Source organism: Xyrauchen texanus, chromosome 35, assembly GCF_025860055.1.
Source record: "Xyrauchen texanus isolate HMW12.3.18 chromosome 35, RBS_HiC_50CHRs, whole genome shotgun sequence".
NCBI lineage: Eukaryota > Metazoa > Chordata > Actinopteri > Cypriniformes > Catostomidae > Xyrauchen > Xyrauchen texanus.
Window position 1 is genome coordinate 661,013 of NC_068310.1, and position 21,825 is coordinate 682,837.

The 21,825-nt window shown below is 41.3% G+C and overlaps 1 protein-coding gene and 1 pseudogene across 1 annotated transcript; both read left to right on the forward strand.

The window, feature by feature from the left end:
* The first annotated feature begins 8,699 nt into the window (after window positions 1-8,699).
* On the forward strand, window positions 8,700-10,673 carry kcnk15 (potassium channel, subfamily K, member 15). Its single transcript, XM_052106331.1, has 2 exons — window positions 8,700-9,098; window positions 9,742-10,673. The coding sequence occupies exons 1-2, from the start codon at window positions 8,816-8,818 to the stop codon at window positions 10,671-10,673; spliced, it is 1,215 nt and encodes a 404-aa protein (XP_051962291.1). The 5' UTR covers window positions 8,700-8,815.
* A 7,395-nt stretch (window positions 10,674-18,068) lies between these two features.
* Window positions 18,069-21,610, forward strand: LOC127629283 (uncharacterized; annotated as a pseudogene).
* Window positions 21,611-21,825: the final 215 nt, after the last annotated feature.

The following is a 21,825-nucleotide window of genomic DNA, read 5'->3' on the forward strand; positions in this document are numbered from 1 at the left end:
ACCTGAATAATGTGTGGAACACGTCAATGAACATTGACCGGAATTTATAGCCTCGGCTGATGTAATCATTAGATGCACCTGAGGCCAGGCTATAAATGGATACGTCACCAGGTGTCGTCAGATACTTCTTTTTGAAGAGCAGTCCTGGGACGTCCCAGTGCGGCAAAGCAGCGCAACATCTCGTTCCGCTTTTTTCAGGGAACATGGGTTACACATGTAACCCGAGACGTTCCCTTTACAAAAAGCTTCAATACGATGTTGCGCTGCTAAGCGCTACGGGGAACGCAATACCCACGCCGCCGCACTTGGGGCTGTCCGGACCCCTACGGTTGTGCAGTGTACTCACAAAAACGCGAGAGGTCTCAGACATGAGCTTCAGATGTTGACTCAAGTGCATAAGAGCCCGGAGTGCAGAACATCCAAACTAAAAAAGTCCAATGAATGTGTGCGGAGAGGACAACCTGCCGCATCACAAACTTGTTTAGGCATGGGCTGAGATGCTGACTCAAGGACATAAGAGTCCGGAGTAGCAAAGCATCTAGCCCATAAAGTTCGATGAATGTGTGCGAAGAGAACCCTATCGCACACAAACTTGTCATAAAAACTGATGAATGTGAGCGGAGAGGACAGCCTGCCGCATCACATACTTGTTCAGGTATGAGCTGAGATGTCGACTCAAGGGCATAAGAGCCCGGAGTGCAGAACATCCAAACTAAAAAGGTCCAATGAATGTGTGCGGAGAGGACAACCTGCCGCATCACAAACTTGTTTAGGCATGGGCTGAGATGTCGACTCAAGGACATAAGAGTCCGGAGTAGCAAAGCATCTAGCCCATAAAGTTCGATGAATGTGTGCGAAGAGAACCCTATCGCAACACAAACTTGTCATAAAAACTGATGAATGTGAGCAGAGAGGACCAGCCTGCCGCATCACAAACTTGTTCAGACATGAGCTTGAGATGTCGACTCAAGGGCATAAGAGCCCGGAGTGGCAAAACATCCAAACTAAAAATCTAATGAATGTGTGCAGACAACCTGCCGCATCACAAACTTGCTGCAGAGGGAGACCTCTAGCCAAGGTTTTAGAGGAGGAGAGCCCTCTGGTAGAGTGCGCCCTGAAACCTACTGGCGAAGCTTGACCGCGCGCCTCGTAGGCCCGGGCAATAATGAGGATGCCTCTTTGAGGGCACCCCGCCCATCAAGCCGTGGCAAACTGCAGTGGCCACATAGAACCTGGCAGTGGCGAGGCAAGTGCCCGCTGACAGTTCTTTCTACAGAAAATCCAGAACTGAAGCAAACTGGCAGTTAGCTGGTTCTGTAATAAGAACTTTAGTAGAAGGAAGCGCATGCAGGCGCATTTGCGTTACTACGTTCAGCCCCTCCCAAGGGGGAGGGGGGATTGGGCGACTCGGGGAGAAGTAGAGGAGACATTGCGCTATCAACAGAGGCGAAGAGTTCCTCTTCTGCCCTGTAAAATCTACCCAGATCAGTTCTAAGTGGAGGGAGCCCTAGCACTTGAAATGGTCTTGATAATCTCAAGAGAAAACCCTGTGAACCTCATTTGGTACCCTTAGGGGCCAGACATGAAAGGTTTCACAATTCGGGCCAAGGATGAGAAGGTCCTCCCTGTTCGGAATCGCCCAAGGTGAGCCGTCGAGGAGAGGAATTAGCTCCGAGAAACATATCCTGTTCGGCCAGTGCGGCGCCATTAATAGGAGGCAAGACCCTTGCTGGTGAACATCGCCAAGACTCCCGGGAGCAGAGAAACCGGGGAAAGAAATACATACAGATGCATTCTGGGTCATGTATGTGTCTTAACGTCCAGACCCAAGGGGGCTGGGTGATTTCAGAGAGAAGTAGAGGAGACATTGCGCTATCCATAGAGGCGAAGAGGTCCTCTTCTGCCCTAAGATCTCACCCAAACTTGTTCCAAGTGGAAAAAGCCTGGCATTTAAAAAGGTCTCGATAACCTCAGGAGAAAGCCCTGTGTCCCTCAGTTGGTACCCCTAGGGGCCAAACATGAAAGATTCCACAATTCGGGGCAGGGATGAAATATTGCCCTGTGCCTGAGATAGAAGATCCTTCCGTTCGGAATCGCCCAAGGCGAGTCATCGAGGGAAGAGATTAGCTCCGAGAACCAAGCCCTGTTCGGCCAGCGCGGTGCTATCAGTAAGAGGCAAAAACCCTTGCTGGCGAACTCTGGGCAACTACTACCTTAGGGTGGAGTTCTTAACTCCCCCCGTTGGTATTTCCTGTCTGGACCGTAAATCTGCTCCCGTATACGGGCATCCAGGGATATAACTGACCTGAGTGACAGGAGCTTACCCTGGGCCTTAAGGAGAATCCGACGTGTCAGAAATACAGCTGACAAGAATGTGGGTCTCCTTGAAGATTTATGTAAGAGGCTACCGCTGTATTGTCCACCCGCACCAAGACATGGCAGCCTCAGGAGGAGGTATTTCAGGGCCAGAAATATAGCCATCAACCCGAGACAGTGACTGTGACAACCGAGCTGATGACCCTCCTATCCCCTTAAGCTGGACGACCACTTAAGGCCGCTACCCCGCCCGTCAGGGAGGCGTCTGTCGTTAGCAGTCTGCGACAACAAAACGCACCTAGAGTGGGACCCAAGGCAGAAAACCGGGGTCTGAACCACATAGAAAGGGAACGAAGCCTGAGGCACGTAGCCCTATTTAGCCCAGGGGTTTTGGCCCTTGGAAGAAATCCCCTTGCTTTTGGCCACAACAAAAACGGTCTCATGAGCAGAAGGTCCAGAGGGATCACCGTGGATGCGTTCGCCCTGAGACCTGGAAATCGTTGATACTGATAACAGTGCAACCTTGACCTAGCCTGACTTTGCTCAGGGTGATCTGAATGGACTCAAACCTAGCGGGAGACAGTTGTGCCCGCATTGTGATTGAACTCCATACGATGCCCCGATAGACAGTGTCCTGAGTGGGAGAGAGGACGCTTTTCTTGGCGCTGAGCCTCAACCCCAGAGAATCAGATGAGCTAAGACGATGTCCCTGTGCTGAACTGCCAGTTCCTGGAACTGCGCTAGGATCAGCCAGTCGTCTACGTAATTCAGAATGCAGATGCCCCGGAGTCGCAAGGAGCCAGCGCTACATCATGCATTGTGAATGTGCGGGTAAAAAGGGCTAGGCTGAGTGAAAGAACCTGACCCTGGAAGACTTCGCCCCCGGAAGTGAACTTCAGGAACTTTCCATGTTGTGGCAAAACTTCTAAATGAAGTATAGAAGTGCGTCATAAGCTCGATGGTGACCAGCCAAACGAGTTGTAGGGCTTGAGACACGACCGTCTTAACAGGCATCATCTTGGACTTGAACACCCACGGGTAGTTCAAGCTTTAAGATCTAAGCCAGACGCCACCCCTCACCCTCCACGGGAAGTATTTAGTGTAATAACCTAACTCTCTCTCTGGAAGGGGAACACATACCACGGCACCTTTAACCAGGAGATTGAGTTTTGTTTTTTACAAAAAAAGAAATCCGGTTTACGGTAGTGGAACATGCCGCTGAAACACGGAAAAGCGGCGAGAGAATTAAATCCTGACGCCCTTATAAGACCCACAGAAAAGATTATATCCGGCAGAAGTTTCCACGCTGCCAGGATCTCTGAGATGGGTATTATATTTTAACACTTCCTGTTGAGGGGTTGTTGGGTGTTTCGCGTCCTGAATAAAATGCAGGAACAGCGAAAACACTAAATTTTGACGGAAGCCTCTGCAACCCGAAACACCAAGAGGTGGCAGGAATGGAGGGGCTTCGAGGGGGTACCAGGAGGGGTGAAGTGAAGCACGCGCCCCGTCCCGAGGGGAGCTTCCCCCTAATCTAGGCGCAAGACCGTCAGGGTTTTCTCTTACTAGAATTTATAGTCCTGAGGTCTTGCTTCGGGGGCTGGCGAGGGCGGCGAGACTGTCCCCAATCCCTGGGAGGAGGAGCACGACTCGCCACGCTTTGCTTTTGAGCCTCACTTCAGTCAGGACCGAGGTGGGTCTGAGGCTTGCTCATCAAGCGCAGAACCCACACTCAGGTCGTCCAGGAGGTCAGCCTGGTACGCCTGAAAAACAGCATAGTGTGCAGAGCAGCACCAGCCTGACCTGCTGCTTGATAAGCCCTTCCCACTAAAGTGGAGGTTGTCCTAAAAGGCTTTGAGGGGAGAGGGCTCCTTAAGTGACGATGCCGAGCCCGGCGAGAGATAGCCCGCAAGCGTCACTTCGACCGGCGGCATCACTGAATACCCCCGTGCCTCAGCACCCACGATAGTCGAATATAATGACATCGAGGGTATGTGAACACGGGAAGAAAATATATATATATTTTTTATATATAATTTTTTTTATTTTATTTTTTAAAATTTCTTTTTTTTAGGGGTTCTCCATGAGCGAAAACGCTCTTCATGGAGGTTATCAAAGAAAGGGAAGGGACCCATGAGGCGTTCCCTTTCTTAGACTGGAAGATAAAATCTATCCCCTAATTTGGAGCGTTTGGAGCGTTTGGGGGTCTCTTTTTCGTGTGGCCAGTCCAATCTGGCAACCGCACGAGTAACAACATCGAGCAATTCCTCCGTAGATTTTTTATCGCGGACGGAAAGCTCGGAGGCGGGAAGAGAATCGCGATCCACCTCATGATCCGAAGAAGCGTCGGAACGCGCTTCAAGATCATATGAAGGACCAGCTGGGTTTGGGGAGAGAGTGAGAGAAAGTGATCAACCCGTCTCTTGCTCCTCAGCCAAATCCATGCACGAGCCCCATGAACGATCTTTTCGTGAGTGCTGACTCCTGGAAGCAAGCGAGGCGAGCATGACGCACTCTGCCTGTTAAAGCAAATCGCAGTGCTCGCACCCGATCTGCTGCAACACGAGAGCAGCGTGCTCTTACCCCCAAACAAACAGCAAAAACTGATGTGTGCCATCTTCAGCTATAGAGCGAGAAGAGGGGAACACGCACCGTTTGTGGCTTTCAGTCATTCTCTCTCTTTTTTTTTTTTTTTTTTTTTGAAATATATAATATTTTCTAAACAGAAGAGAAAAATAGGACAACGTTCACTGCACACTGCCTAACTGATTCTATCTCCTAACAGAGGAAAGAAAGTTTTGACAGGGTGTGTGAAACACACAGAAACAGAATCGCTCTGAAAAAAGAGTTTCTGACGACACCTGGTGACGTATCCATTTATAGCCTGGCCTCAGGTGCATCTAATGATTACATCAGCCGAGGCTATAAATTCCGGTCAATGTTCATTGACGTGTTCCACACATTATTCAGCTCGGCTCACAGCGAAAGCTGTTCCCCGTAGCGCTTAGCAGCGCAACATCGTAGTGAAGCTTTTTGTAAAGGGAACACCCTCAGACCCCAGAGGGTTAACATCAGAAATGTGAAGCTTATAATTTTATAAAAGCATTTACATTAATTATTCGGTATAAACTCATATATTATTTGAGCTGTTGTTATGTTTACCTTGTTTCACTGTTGCCCTTTTGTTTGCCATTTTTGTCACTTTTGCATTCCTTAGTTTTCACTTTTGTCCCTTGTGTAACTCCATAGTCTCTCTGTTAGCTTTCGTGTTCACGTTCATTGTTTGCACCTGCCCTCGTTAATTTGCCATTTTGCTTCTGTTTATCACCTTGTTATCTTGTTTGAGTTCTGTTTGTTCATTGGCCCCTTTTTCCTATGTTCATGTATTTATACCCTGGTTTTTGGTTCAGTCCTTGTCTATCGTTGTTTGTTGTTAGCCTGGTATGTGTTCCCTGCCTGAGTTCTCTGTTTGTTTTCATCATGTTTAGTTTTCGGTTTTATGTTTTATTTTCCCATTCAGGGTTGTTCCTTTGTGTTTACTTGTTTGTTTATTAAATAAAGTCTAACTGCATTTGGATCCGCATCTCCTCATCTGCCTCGCTGCTCAATCGTTACAGCTGTAAAGTTGTTTAAGCCATCAATTTATTGTCATTTTAGGGTTTCGTCATGTCAACAAAATTTTTATTTGTATAGTGCTTTTCACAACACACACTGTTTCTAAGCAGCTTTACAGAAAATCATTCCATAATATCTGTAATGTCTGAAGAGTCATCATTATGCAGTTTGATAAAAATATAATTGTAAATTGTGTCTGAAAATAAATAAGTAAATATTAAATGTATTTAAAACTCCAGTGAGCAAGCCAAAGGTGAATGTGGCAAGGAACACAAATCTCCATAGAATTTAGGTTAATGGAGAAAAATAACCTTGGGAGAAACCTGGCTCACTGTGGGGGCCAGTTCCCCTCTGGCTAAACAGCATGAACTTAATCCCAGTATTAGTTTATGTGCAATTCAATTGGACTGTCAAGGAGAAACTAACTTAATTACATTCTGTATATAGTTATAGTTCTTACAAAAACCTTTTAATTTAAACATTGGCCACCAACATCTACTCAGTTTACTTCATTATACTTGTATTAGGCTACACATAATTAATATTAGCATTGTATGCTGTTTAGCCAGAACACCCCCCAACCTACTGTTTTTGTTGTAGGTTTAGTGTGTAAAGACGTACAAGGAGTAGGTGTACCAGATTAAAATTGAACTTTTGTATTGAGAAACGAAACCATGTGTGGATCAATTTTCTTTTTGTGGATCAACTTTTGTCGCTGTTGATTCTTTAGTAACGGCAGGGGACCGCATTCCGCTTTCTTCTGCTGGAGACAAGATGAGGTCGGTGCGACTTGTGCCCTCTTCCATGGCAAGAACAAGTTTCTATGGCTTTGACTATCTCGACTGGAATTCATGACAGTGATGTTGTGACCCCTCTTTAAAGAGGCCCTTTCCTGAGCATCCCATTTCTCATCCTCGCTGTTCATGGTGAGGAACCTCAACACCACCAGTTTGAGGAATGCTCCGATCACAGTCTCTTTATAAATTCTGAGTAAAGCATGTTATTCAAAAATAGAAAAAAATCATCAAAACCATTTCTGGGACCCTTAAAAATGCAAAAAAAAAAAAAAAATCTCTCTTCTAGGTATCCCATAAATAAACATGCATATTATGGCAAAGGGGTAATCCTGAAAACGTTTTGCTACTGCAATTTTTGCAGATTGGTGTAGCGTTGTCTGTTATACTGCCAAGTTAATGTTGTTAAACAGATGAAAAGCTTTTACATTTTGGTAACTTTTGGTTAGTTTTTAATCTTAGACCTCTTTATTGTTAGTCTTTTTCATTGAAACAAAAACAAAAAATGTCTCATGTACAACCACCATCCAAAAATCTGAAAGGGAACAGTCATTCTGTATTTCCTTCATAAGGATGTATGTGACATTAATAATCTTATGTCACAGTATACATTTAACCAATGATATTGTTCTTTGACATTTCCATGTTTTTTGTTTTTTTGTATGGGGATTTTTGTGGCATTTTAGAAAACAAACAGTGTAGACAGAAAGGTGACTAAATCTTCTGAAATTGTTCATATAAGATCACATTTGACACTGAAATCATATAATATTTTCATTAATAATGAAACAGTGTAACAGTGTTGCTGGCGCTGGCATTGACAAAGACGAAGAAGTAAAGAACCCAAGTGCAAATTTATTCCAAACGTGTTTCCAAAACCCTATCTACAACCATAAATAAACATAAACTTGACATAACATAAACATAGCTTGGCATAAATAGATTAGACATAAACTTGAATAATCCAACAAAGTATATTCTCAAACAATACCTGACAATGGACCATGAAAACATGAATCAACAAAATACACATGACAGATATGAAAATTTTCATTAATTCATGGTTGCTACATTTTATTTGTAATTATTAAAGTTAAATCATAAAAAAATGCTGATGTTTCTTGAACCCTACACATTAGGCCAATAGCCTATACAGAATATTGTTTGAAATGTATTTAATGCAGTTACATAATTGTCCCAATAATGTTTGGGGTCACAATGTTGCACTGCAAGCCACATCCTTGCCACAGTTGCCTTCGTCTTGCAAACTGGGGTTCAAAATACATTTATTATTTACTTATTTTTATACACAATTTAAAATCATATTTTTATCAAACTGCACAATGATGACTCTGACAGAAAATTAAACTGTAATATCTATAAAGCATGATTTTATGTAAAGCTGCCTTGAAACGATGTGTGTTGTGAAATGCGCTATACAAATAAAAATGACTTGTCTTGACAAGCCACAAAGCTGACATTCAAAATCGCATTAGTAGTGAATTCATCAATCGTTTAACTTGAAATGTCGTTGCATGTTCAGCACCTAGGACAGCGACATGCCACGGCTGCTCACATTTAAACACTCTACTATGTAAATTGAGTGTGTTCAATTTAGTGTGTTCGCTTACGAGCATCACTCATCATATGGTCACATGCCTTCAGTACTCTATGCACTAGCCATTATCTCTTCTCTCTGTAGTTTATGGTCATGTCTATCAGCTGACTGCGCGTACAGCTGCAGTTCAGGAGATTTGTATTGGTTGCTTGCTAGACATGACAGACTTAGTTTCTAAACCTTTTAGTTTTTGCACGGTTGTGCACGATTTTGCACGCTCTGTTAATTTGATCGAGGAGTAACACATTCATGTGATTTTAACTGCTAATCGAACATATGAGGCACAGGCTGTGAGAGAGAGACCAAGACATGAAGAAAATGATGGACCCCACTCTTCCTCAGATACGAGTCTGACACAAAACCTGGATTCGTTGTACTTACATAGGTGCGAACACCTTGAACGCGCACAGATTGAGCGTTAATACAGATGCATTCAATCGCTCGACCTGTTTGAGTTCCTCTGAAGATAAAGATGAAGAAGCAGAACGTGCGAACGCTCTCTCTCATTATCTGCATGTTCTCGTACCTGCTTGTGGGCGCCGCGGTCTTTGACGCGCTGGAGTCCGACACCGAGAGCGCACGAAAACGCATCTTAGAGCAGAAACGCAGCGACATGAAGAGGAAGTATCGCTTTACTGAAGATGACTATTGGGAGATCGAGCGAGTAGTGCTGCAGGCAGAGCCACATCGCGCTGGAAGACAGTGGAAATTCGCTGGATCGTTTTACTTTGCCATTACAGTAATCACCACGATTGGTAAGTTTCAGTGATTTTGGCCTACTAGCAACAAAGCATTTAAGAATTACGCTTTAGAAACTAGGCTAGTGGATACAATGACCCGTCCTTAAAAATATTGTAATGTTCACCCATTTATATGCGTGTTTCTTTATCTTAGAAATATTGGAACCAATTAATCAGATTGTAATTGGCTACTCAGTAAATGGTGTCGTCTAACCCAAGTATTTAATGTACACAGCAGATTTCGCATTCCATACAGGCTTGCTCATATCTTCTTTATAATTATGCTGGAATGAGCTGCAAGATCTATAGCCTAGCAACCATTAAGCAACCAGTCAGAAAACATTAACCACCACATAATCATTTTTCAAACAGAACAAGCCTCATATGATCTTCAAACTTTAGATGTCTCTTCAAATTGATTACAAGAATTTCAATTGTAATGCATTACATTAATTTTTACTTTAAAAGTAATTATACAACAGTAATATATTACTTTGTAATCAGATTACACCCAACACTGCATATAACCAATTCTGAAATTCAAATCAAACTTTTGTAAACCTACAATAAAGCCAACATTATCAGTGTGTCTTGACAAACTTGTGCTTCATAATTACTGGTGTCTGCCTTTAGTCACTGATCTAAAGCTTTTCTGCAGGTTATGGTCACGCAGCACCTGGCACAGATGCTGGAAAGGTCTTTTGCATGTTCTATGCTGTTCTGGGCATCCCTCTAACACTGGTGATGTTTCAGAGTCTAGGTGAGAGAATGAATACATTAATGCGCTACCTTCTCAGTCGTATCAAGAAATATATAGGCCTTCATCGGACAGCGGTTTCCATGGAGAACATGGTGTTGGTGGGCTTCTTGTCCTGCCTGGGGACTCTGTGCGTGGGGGCCGCTGCCTTCTCCCACTTTGAGGGCTGGACATTCTTCCATGCGTACTACTACTGTTTCATCACTCTCACCACCATTGGTTTCGGGGACTTTGTGGCTCTACAGAAGAAGGAGGACCTCCAAGAAAAGACACCTTATGTGGTTTTCAGTTTCATGTATATCCTCGTGGGCTTGACAGTGATCGGAGCATTCCTCAACCTGGTGGTGTTGAGGTTCCTCACCATGAACAGTGACGATGAGAAACGGGATGCCCAGGAACGGGCCTCTTTAAAGAGGGGTCACAACATCACTGCCATGAATGCCAGGCGAGATAGTCACAGCCATAGCAACTTGTTCTTGCCCATGGAAGACGGCACAAGTCGCACCAACCTCATCTTGTCGCCAGCAGAAGAATGCGGTCTGTACAGTCCTTTGCCCCTGCCGTTACTTAAGAATCAACAGCGACAAAAGTCCCAGCTGGGCTTGCTGTGCTCCTGCGTTTGCTACCGTTTGGGCCTCTGTGTCAGCCCTGTCCCATCACTCCACAAGTGCCCTGACTCACATATTAACTATGTGTACTACAACTCCGTGTCCTACCGAATCAGAGGTGGTTCTTCAACCAGGGACAATACAGTCCTATCCTCTCCAGGCAGCTCTCTTTCTCCTGGGCTCAGCTTTAGAGAGCTGCCGCACTTACGGAGGAAATCTGTGTAGCTGTGCTGGACAGACCTTGTAAGATGATGTGTCAATTTTATATAGTGTGTATATTGTAATAGGTATTTATTTTTTGTAGCACAAATAAGCTAAGACACTGGATCTCTCTGACTAGAGTGGATTTTGCATACTTTTATGCACAGGAAAAGTTCACACAAACAATTTCCTTCAGATTCACGACAGGTTTCATGAATTTATTAACAGTAACACATACTGCAAATAGCCAAACTGCATACTTTATACATGTTCAGGTATCTGGCAATCAATCCTCAAAAGGAAATAACAAACATGATAACTGTCCATTCTTGAAATTATGACAGCTTGGAACAATGAAAGGGTAACTATGCTGATACCATTATGATTTGCCTTCTTAATCTTAATCTATATTGGGACAAATTGAGATTGGGCATTAAACTAGCTGCAGTGTATACTGTATAAAGTATGAAATATCATCCCCAAGAGAGAAGTAAATACTGCCATATATTGACTTTAGAGTGATATTATAATGCATGAAGTGGAGGCCTGTTGTCCCATTTAGATGTGATTTAAGAACATTTGGTTTACTGATGTTTAATTCTACTCAACCATAGTGCCTTTGAGCAAAATGCTTAATCCTAGATTGCACCAAGGGGTTATTGTAAAGTAAAAGCAGTATTGTAAAAAACATGCTGATAAAAAATATTTTCTTTAGCTTTTAACAGTCAGAAGTAATAATCAACTACTAGATACACTATTGGGAAACTAATTTCTGCTTTTTACTTTTTAAGTACAGTATGTGCATGGTTGATTTTACTTTACGCATGCACAATTCAGAATGAATGATGAATCCTTAAGGGTATGTTTATCATAATCTTTTGATTAGCTGTGGGTTTTATTTAAAAAAAAAAATTATGTAGTGCTGCATGTAAGATGAACAGGAACTGCATAACAAAATGAATACAGCAACAGAAAATAAAATAACCTGCCCTGTAGGGAATTTGCAATGTAATTTTAATTGAAGCACATGGAAGGGATTTGGAGAACAACAATTATTGTTAATACATCTTAATATTTGCACAGTTAAACAAGTAAGGTATTGACAGGGCATGTTTTCTTGAGACACAGTTTCCCTCAGCAAGATGTTTAGTTTCATCAATAATTTATTGTTCTAAATTATAAGGAGAGTTAATGCTATTAATGTATGTGGACAATCAATGATTGTACATTGTATTAATTTCTTTGTCACGTGGTATGGATGGACTGCACAGCAACCAGTGTTGTTTTACATCTACATATCAACCAACTAACGAACCAACTTTTATTTAGCTATATAAAGGCTCTGAGTTTAATAAAACCCTTTTAATACTTTCAACCTAAACCAATGTTTTTTGTTATTGTTGCTTCTTCTCCTGAGCAGTAGCATTCACTCAATTCATCTGGAGGATCAAAAATAGATTGTCCCTTGAATAACTAATTTAGTGGAAACTAATAGTGTATTAACCTGCCTGTACAGAAGCTGGTAATAGAGAACATTTGCTGATTTGCATAATCAAATAAATCTCCCCACACCATTCACAATACCACTACCATGCTTGACCGTATGTGTGTGATGGAAGTCTGTGTTTTATTAACACCAGATGTAACAGGACCCCTGTCATCCAAATAGTTCCACTTTCGACTCGTCAGACCACAGAACATTCTCCCAAAATCTTTGAGGCTCATCAAGGTTAGCAGTGGTTTTCACCTCACCACTCTTCAATGGATGGAATTTTTGGCCACTGTCTTTTTGATATTGGAGTCATGAACAGTGATCTTTATTGATGCGAGAGAGGCCTGCAGTCCCTTGGATGTTGTCCTTGGCTTTTTTGTGTTTTCTTGGATGAGTCGCCACTCTGCTCTTGGAGAAATTTTGGAAGGGTGGCCACTTTTGGGAAGGTTCACTACTGTGCCAAATTTGATCCATTTGGAGATAATGGCTCTCACTGTGGTTCTTTGGAGTCCCAGATACTTTAAAATAGCTTTGTAACCCTCCCCAGACTGATACATTTTTGCTTCAATAAATATCATTAGCATTTAAAAACTGTATTTTGTGTTTACTCAGATTGCCTTTGTTTTGTTAGATTTTTTTTTTTAATTGGTAAAAATGTAGTATGTGATATAAACAAAAACAGAAGAAATACATTTTTCATGGCAAATTTTCCCCCCAAAATAATAATTCTCTCATCATTTACTCATGCCATCCCAGATGACTTTCTTTCTTCTGCTGAACAGAAACCGATTTTATTAGAAAAATATTTCAGCTCTGTTGGTCCATACAATGCAAGTGAATGGGTGCCAAAAATTTGAAGCTCCAAATATGATAGGTTTGGGTGAGAAACAGTTCAGTATGTAAGTCCTTCTTTTGTTTTGGTGATTTGTAAAATTGTAAAATTGGTCTTAAATAGGGCTGTCGATTTAACGTGTTAATAACGTGCGATTAATTTTACAAAAAATAACGCGTTAAAAACATTAACGCAATTAATAGCAATACTTTCCTGAGAAATTCCTGAGAAATGCAAGCTTGTAGTACCACCTGTTTACGCCAGAGGTCAGTAAGTGAAATTTCAGCTGTGTGAGCAACACACAGTTTATTACAGTGAACAAAACATTAACAACCCTTCTGCGGACACACAACACAAACATGCGTTACATTCTTGCGTTCAAAACACTTGAAGGAGCGCAAATGTGAACCAAGGGATCTCAAGATGTGTTTAAAGATTGAGTATTAAACTATATTTAACTTGACACAGTGACCTAAACATTTTATTTTCATGACGCAACACACCCGAGACGCGACACAAGCGTGTCTGATGCAGGTCGTATGGTCTTTACCTCACAAATATTTAAATACAACAAGGTTAAGGAGGTGTCCTTTAAACTGTTACACCGTTTTTACCCAGTCAATCTTTATTTAAGGAACATGCTCCCTGAAATAGATCCACTTTGCTCCTTCTGTAATGCTGTAGATGAATCTGCCCGTCACCTTTTTTGGGAATGTGTTGGAGAACATTTTGTTTGTTTGTACGTACCTCTATTTTAACTAGTTTTCTTGCTTTATAAAAACATATTATTTGGTTTTCACAGTTTTGATAACTTAAGTTAATATGTTCTGATTAATCTGTTTATTTTTATTGCCAAGTTTTTTTTATACATAAGTGTAAATGTATGTCTGTAAAGCCCCTATTTGCACTTTTTTGTAAAGACTTAAAATATTATTGAAATACTCTTTGTACCTCCAACAACTCCAAAGCATTGAAACTCATTGCACTATGTAATGAATACCTCTACTATGCATACCCCTGGCTTGTTTAAAAAAAAATAAAAAAAATAATAAAATGTCTGATGCAGGTGTACATTGACGGGTCCTTAAACAAGCCCTCATGATAAATCTCCAACTGATTGACAAATTCACTTGTGTAATGGATTGCTGTGAACTGTACGCCAATGATTGTCTTATGATCAAAATATGGTAGTAAACAATACATTGTATTCTAAAGCTGTTTTTTGAATGTTCTTATCAATGATTAACTCTTCTGCCACAAGAATGTAATGCATTTTAATGATCTGAATATGTTTTTATTTTATATATATATATATATATTAATATTTAAAGATAACTATGTATAATTATTTCATCATTATATATTGAATTATTGTTATATGAGGGGCTTTCTCAGCAAATATTTGTTTATGCGATTAATCGCAATTAATTAATCGTGACACCATGTAATTAATTTGATTAAAAATGTTTAATTGATTGACAGCCCTAGTCTTAAATATGGATCTTTCTCACCCACACCTATCATATCACTTCTGAAGATTTCGATTTAACCACTGGATTACTTTTATGCTAACTTTATGTGCATTTTGGAGCTTAAAAATTTTGCCTCCCATTCACTTGCATTTTATGGACCTACAGAGCTGAGCTATTCTTCAAAAATCATTTGTGTTCTGCAGAAGAAAGTCATACACATGTGGCATGACATGAGGGAGAGTAAATTATCATTTTAGGTGAACTATTCCTTTAATGAATGTGCGTCCTTGAATGCACATGAACCACAACATCCATGCATGCAGTTTATTAATAACACATATTGAGTATTCCTTTAGTGAGTTTTCCAATACCTTCTTTTCCAGCACTCCTAGTGTTGCGCATGTGTGCTGGTTAGAGAATTATTTGGGTACATATCAAATTTCACACAAAATGCTTATATATTGAATTAAATATGTGTTCAGAAGAGGTGAATATTAAAACTGAGTTTTTGTTATAGGTCCGTGGGGAGGTGTTATATGGCATACCATATTATCACTTAAAACATTGAAGTCCCTGGAAACAAAAGTATCATTTAAAAGCTTAGAATCTTAACTTTTCAGAGAACCCCATACATTTTGGATTTAGTTACATAAAATATCAAAATAAGGCCTGAAAGAAAATTGTGTTGCCAATTGGCCCCATCTAGGGGTTATGTTTTAGAAATTTAAAAATGTATATAAAAGTCCTTCACATAGCACTTAAATAGACAAGTCATATATAAAATGAAAGCTCTCATTCGCAGGAAGGTGTCCGTGTAGTTTGTTTTGTTGCCATAATACCACAGTTTTGATTATTTTCAAAAATGTTGCATAGTGAAATTGTATTTAGGTATCTCATAAAATGCAAACATTTATTTTTTGTGCTGAATGATTTGTAAGCCCAAATGGCCTCAAACCTTACATCAAATCTTGCCTTGGGTTGTTAGCTTTTAAAATGAGTAAAATAAATGACTTGGCTTGTTAGTGTAGGATTACCCATGAACAAAGCACATCCAATGAACAGAACACCACATTCCACAGATCAGAGAGATCTCCCACCGAGCCATTAGTGAGCCATAAAAATGAATCCATCACACCTAAATTGCTGAAGGAGACCATCTCTGCCATCCCGGTTTAATTTCAGACTGTGGTTTGTAATAACAGAGCTGATAAAGGAAGAGACCCTTCTTTGTTCCACAAACTTAAACCATCTGTAAGACCAAACGGCCAAGTAACACCTCTTGACTTTAATGTATAAATTGGCGATCATATCAGGAAACGGAGACTTGTGAAGACAGTCCCATGGCCCGAAATCAACATAGACCTGAAACAGTGACTTTTCATTGCTACCCGGAACACCTCCTCTTCTCCAGCTGCGCATTCCAGAGACATTCTCTCTTTGCTCAGCAGAGATTGCATGGATTCTCCTCTCTTGGGTTTAATAGACAACGGCCTCAAAATTGCTACCAATAAGTTGTATTAATCACCAGTAGTTGCCTTAGATATATCTTATGTCTCATGTATTTTTCATATAACCTGTTGAGTCCTTTCTGTATGCTAAAACTTTATTACAGCTATATTCTTACAAACTTCTACCTCAATTATAGAAAGTATATGTTATGTGGTATCTTTTTGATTGATTAATGATTTCTAGTCTTTTCATACAATGTAGATTTTTGTAGGATGCATATGTACACCATGGAAGTTGTTTCTTAAAGCGTTCGCTAAAACACTCAAAAGTTTGGGCTCATGCGATCTTGTGGATATTATGCTAATTACATGCACGAACAGGAGAACGGGGCATAGGACCCACTCAAGACAATGTCTGATTGGGAGAAAAATTCATGGGGATGGACCAGATCGACATGGTTAAAACCCAATGACAATCAGTACAAGTTGCTTTTGCTTTTCCAGTTGATTTTCCATTTGTTTTGCTTGCACACTCTTTGACCACCAAGAGCTCACTCCAAGATTCATCAACTCTTCCGTCTGAGCCTTCGTTAAACCTCGCCGAAGAATAACACCTCAAAGTCCCTGTTTCCAGCAGTTCATAGAGACGCGGAGAAAACTTCCTTGCACAGCAACGCGTAACCCGGCAACCGGTATACGAGACTCCACCCTGCAAAGCCAATCATCCATTAACCGCAGAGTGGTTTCCCTGAGAACTCAACATCGACTGACCGTCAGCCAATCAGCGCCGCCAAGATTCCCTCCAGCAAACTCACAGAAGCAACCAAATGCAAGTACAACAGTCTCCTAACTCTTGCTGAACTGGTGCAAATCTTATTAAGCAAACAAACAAAGGTTGAATTGCTAGTGTGATGATTCTCTCAGGTTGCAGTCTAAGAAATAATGTCTAATGCTAGATATTTGGGACTCCATTCATCCTCCGTTAATATCACAATTTGTTCCTGCCTTAGAGTAGTTCAATAAAGACTTGTTTAATTTTACATACAAGTGTCTTGTGCTGTGTGCTTATAAGTTACTGCCTTAAACTGTCGATTTTGTTACCTTGCTCATAATCAGTAATCATAACTTTATTATATTATTACCACTGGCCACAGGATAATATTATGTCCAGAATTGGTCAAATACTCTAATATCAACTTATCGGTGGACGAATAGTTGATAAAGTGTTAAATGTTAATTCTGAATCATTTACCTATGAATTTGGTTCTAATTCACTGTAATTCAATCACCTTTGAGTTATATTGATCCGAAATTCCCTTACATATATTGGTGGAGAATGAACGCGGGCAGTTTAAACAAAAAAAAAAGTCATTTTTTGATTCTATCTTTTCTATCGTTCTGTACGATAGGTTAGAGACAGGAAAACGAGTCTTTTTTATTGATGTGTAACGTCACGAGCGCATAAGGACATTGTATGAATGAAAATATGTAACTCGAGTTGTTTGTTTGTTGGTGTTTTGTTGTTATTGTCAGATCTGCAGTAAGCAAATTTAAGATTGCCTGTGGAGACAAAAGAAAGTCGCCTTACAGCACACCAGGATAGAAGAGTGCGAGTTCTTCGTTTTATTCATATAGGCCTTGTTGTATAGCTAGATTGATTAACAATGTGTGTTCCAGTGTTAGATCATCTAAGCTGTCTCCCTGGGTTGACCATTAGCATAGCTAACTGTTTGTATTGTATAAGTTAAGATACCATACTCGTGACACACTGTGTGTGTCCGAGTTTGATTTGAATGGGAGTATTTTGAAAATCTTGATCAAGTAAAATTTGTGCAGTATATCCTGCATGCTGTGGCGTGTCCAGATAAACTAACACGAAGAATTCCGATCCGCCGAGATCACAATAACATTATTGTATTAACTGCAGTGAATCTGCTATTGAAGAAAAATTTTGCCTCACTCTTAACAAGCTAAGATTATTAAGAGCCATATCGTAATTACTACGAGTAGTGACCATTGTTTGTGTAAGACTGAAATGCACTGCCATTTCAGGTAGTGTATTGGAACTTTATCTGCACGTAGTAACCCACGTGCATCTTTAATGATGTTCTGTTGTGCGTCGCCATAGTAACAGCCGTGGTTGTTAAAAGACTTCTGGGTGACTCTTAAGCGCGCATGTGTACCTTTTGCCGTCACAGTGTAAACAACTGCGGTAGCTAATCTAACCGAAGCAGTGGTGTTTATGTTGAAAGCTACGCTAAAGCCATTAGCCTCGAAGGTTAAAGGTTAGCGCATAGCATTGTTGTGGCTTGCTGAAACTAAATGCAGTGTGTTTTGGAGCAGTGTTGAAGTGAGCTAACCCTTTCACATCTCAACTTTAACACTTTGTGAACATTTCCATCTTGTGTTTGTCCCCTTTGACTCATCTCTTCCCATTAAAGGAATACTGACTCAGGAGTATTTTGTTTGTATTAAATCTAAAATTAACTACTCTAATTAAATCTCATGGGAATCACCTTATATTCACAGTGTTACATTGGCAATCTTTTGTCTTCTCAATTGTGTAATAGGAAACCGTGACCTTCGAAGTTCAGGTGAACCCATTACCAATTATTGTAGCCATTCTATTTTTCTTTCTTTTCATTGTTTTTGTATTACCTTTTTGTTATTATTTTATTATTATTAAGTTTTCCTTTATTTTACTTTGTGTACTATTTACTGTGTTTTATTTCCCCTTTTCATTGTTTCTCTCCCTTGCTCATTTTACCGTCCTAGGTGTTCCTTTAAATTTTTATTGTTATTATCACTGATTCGCTTCCATGGTCATTTTCATTTATTTTAAATAAATGACAATACATTTTTGTCAGTCAGTTGTTTTGAATAAAGAGATGACGTCCTTTTAAATTTTTTAAAGGTTTAAGTTTTTCCTTTTTTTTCTTTTTCAAACTTTTCTAGTGCCACCATCAGTCCCTCCATTTCTATCTTATCTTCACTGGGAGTAGCACATAGCAACTTTACGTATACATTTACATACATATTTATCTATACATAGATAGATAAAACACCCTGTGAGTCTAATGATAAAGTGAAAACTGCTCCCTTTTCGACATATTTCATATTTGGGTATACACCAGTTCACAGTAGCTTTTCACTCTCAGTGGGTAAGCATAACAATAGCAGAACTATTGGTCACCTAGATCCACCTGCCAGCTGAGTCAGTCTCCCTTCCCTCACCCACCTTTAACTCCCTCCTTGTCTCTTCTGCCTTCTCGTCTTTACCCATGCCATTTCAAGAAGTGAACCTGTGAGAATCATCCAGTGATTACAGAAAGTTTCAATAGAAACAAACACTTCGAAGTCCAAGTCTTTAAACAGTCTTGTGAAAACTCCCTCCGTGCACTGCATACTACTCTCTAAAATGTTGCCATCCTACCCAGCCTAGGCCAAATAAATTGATAATAGGAACAATAAGCGACTGCCACTCACCTACGGTGGCGGCTGTGGCTCAGTTGGTAGAGTGGGTCGGCCACTAATTGCAGGATTGGTGGTTCGAATCCTAGCCCACACGACTCCACATGCTGAAGTGTCCTTGAGCAAGACACTGAACACCAAGTTGCTCCCAATGGCAGGCTAGCACCTTACATAGCAGCTCTGCTGCCATTGGTGTATGAATGAGAAGCGGTGTAAAGCGCTTTGAATACCGTTAAGGCTTAAAACGGCGCTATATAAGTGCAGACCATTTACCATTTTACCTACCGCATCCAAAAATAAAAATCAAGAAAGCACATTAACAGGTGTATGGTGTCAATCCTATAAGAGAGAAGAAGCACAATTATTGTTGTTGGCATTTCCTTCCTGTCAGAGGGGGATGTAACAACAATAATATTCTCTGTATTGAGACATTGTAGTTCAGCCATTTAAAGAAAATGTTTTTACTTTGTGTTACAGCCTCTTCCTTTCTCTCCTCTTATTTGCATTGGCAACTATTTCCATATTCCAAAAAAATTACAAATAAAAACCCCACAAAATTAAACATAGATCTATTTGCTTTAAGTATTACCTTGCTTTGTATTGTCTTTTATCTCTTTCTCTCTCGCTCCTCAGCCGTGTCCTCCAAGTGGTACTCACTAGTTTCTCCCACAGAGTCCAAGAGGTTGCAGTACACTTCACTAGAGACCCACGGTTCCAGCGAACAACACTTAACTGCCCATCACACACTTAGCTCACACACCCCTTTTAAAGATCTGTGTCAGTCTCTTTTCCAGGTCTCCCCACTGAGTGCCAACATGTCTTGCATGCTGATCCCATCGCCCACTGGGAAGATTTAGAGGAATGATTGAATCCCGTGACAGACAGCCTCTTACGCAAGGCCACCGACAAGAACAACTGGATGCCAACATAACAGACCTCATGTCACAAGACCCAAACCACAGCTACAACCACAAAGAGCTAGCAAAGATCACTGGCTCTCTGAGCCACACGCTAATAGCCACACTCAAACTGAGCGACAAACGAGCAGCCCACCTCCAGAAGGAGCTGACTCGCACACAACGAAGCATCAACCAGTTAGAACTGGAAGCTCAGTACTACCAGGAAGGGTCCGATGATATAGAGCAGGGCGCCAAGGAGGAAATTGAAAGGCTCCAAGAAACATTGACAAACACCACCCAAGAGTTGGAACAAGCAAAGGCTGCCCAAGATGATCTAGTCGACAAGCTACAGTATGCAAAGCAGCTACTGGAAAAAGCCAAGGCTGATTTCAGGGACAAGAACAACCAAATAAAGGCCCTTGAAAACCATCTGGAGAGGTCACGAAATGAGATCAGCAGCTTGAATCAACAGCTGGATTATGCAAAAGAAGTGTCTGACACAGTCAGAGAAGAACTCAAGCATGCCTATGAGCTGCACCCCAAGTCAACAAGGACAAGACGTCCTGTGATCTCACCCCTGCCCAGCAGAGCCGTGTCCCCCATCCAGGGACTGCCACATCACAGAAGAAGTGTAGAAGCACCACTGAAAACTTCCCCAGCCTTCTTGGAGGAACACTACCTTGCCGACAAGAGAAAGGGGCCCCTCCAAACAGGCCATGAAGCTGTACATGGCCTGGCACTAAAAGACATTTACAAACTGGCCAGAAACATCATCAAATTCACCCAGAGTGTGGCAGGATGTCCTGATCTGCAAGACATCGATTTTCACCTGGAGATGAGATCTAACGTGATAGACAGGGACAGACTCTATTTGCTTCGGACAGCATCCAGTCCTGAGGTCCAAAGTTGCCTGGACAGACAGACTACACACACAAAGTCAGACTACCCCTTCCTCCGAGAAGCCCTCAAAGAATTTGCAGACCCAGAGTCTGACCAAGAACTGGTAGCTGCCCTAGAAACCAAACAAGGCTGGCATGAGACACCCCAAGCCTATTACAACCGACTCAGATGAGCATACTTTGGGGCATGCAATGACATGGAGGAGGATTTAAACATCAAGACCCTCTTCCTGAGAAACCTCCACCCCGGGGTAAGCAACCACCTAGGCGTCATGGCCTGCCCTCACACAACTATCATGCAACAGTTGAGGGATCTGGCACACAAAGCTTATGGCAAATAAAATATGGCCTCAGAAAAGGGGACTGTGATTTCAACACTCAACATCAAGAACTGACCCTAGAGGGCACCCAACATCACAACAACTCCAAGCTGTCATCTAGAGAATGAAGCAAATAACCACTGGTACAGGCAAGGAGAACAGCCACACGCAACTGGACAACACTGGGAGAAATCATGGGACCAGTCATGGCCGCACGAAAACCGCTGGGACAATTCATGGAACCAGTCATGGTCGTATGGAAACTCAAGGGGAAAATGTTCATGGGAGGCCAACTGGACATTGAAAGGAAAGCGACAAAAGCATCCAGGAATGGATCCATTCA

Excerpts from the sequence above, each read along its gene's own strand:
- kcnk15 (XM_052106331.1), top strand. The coding sequence starts at position 8,816 with ATGAAGAAGCAGAACGTGCGAACGCTCTCTCTCATTATCTGCATGTTC. Across the intron at positions 9,099-9,741 it reads TACAGTAATCACCACGATTG|GTTATGGTCACGCAGCACCT; the intron begins GTAAGTTTCAGT and ends GCTTTTCTGCAG.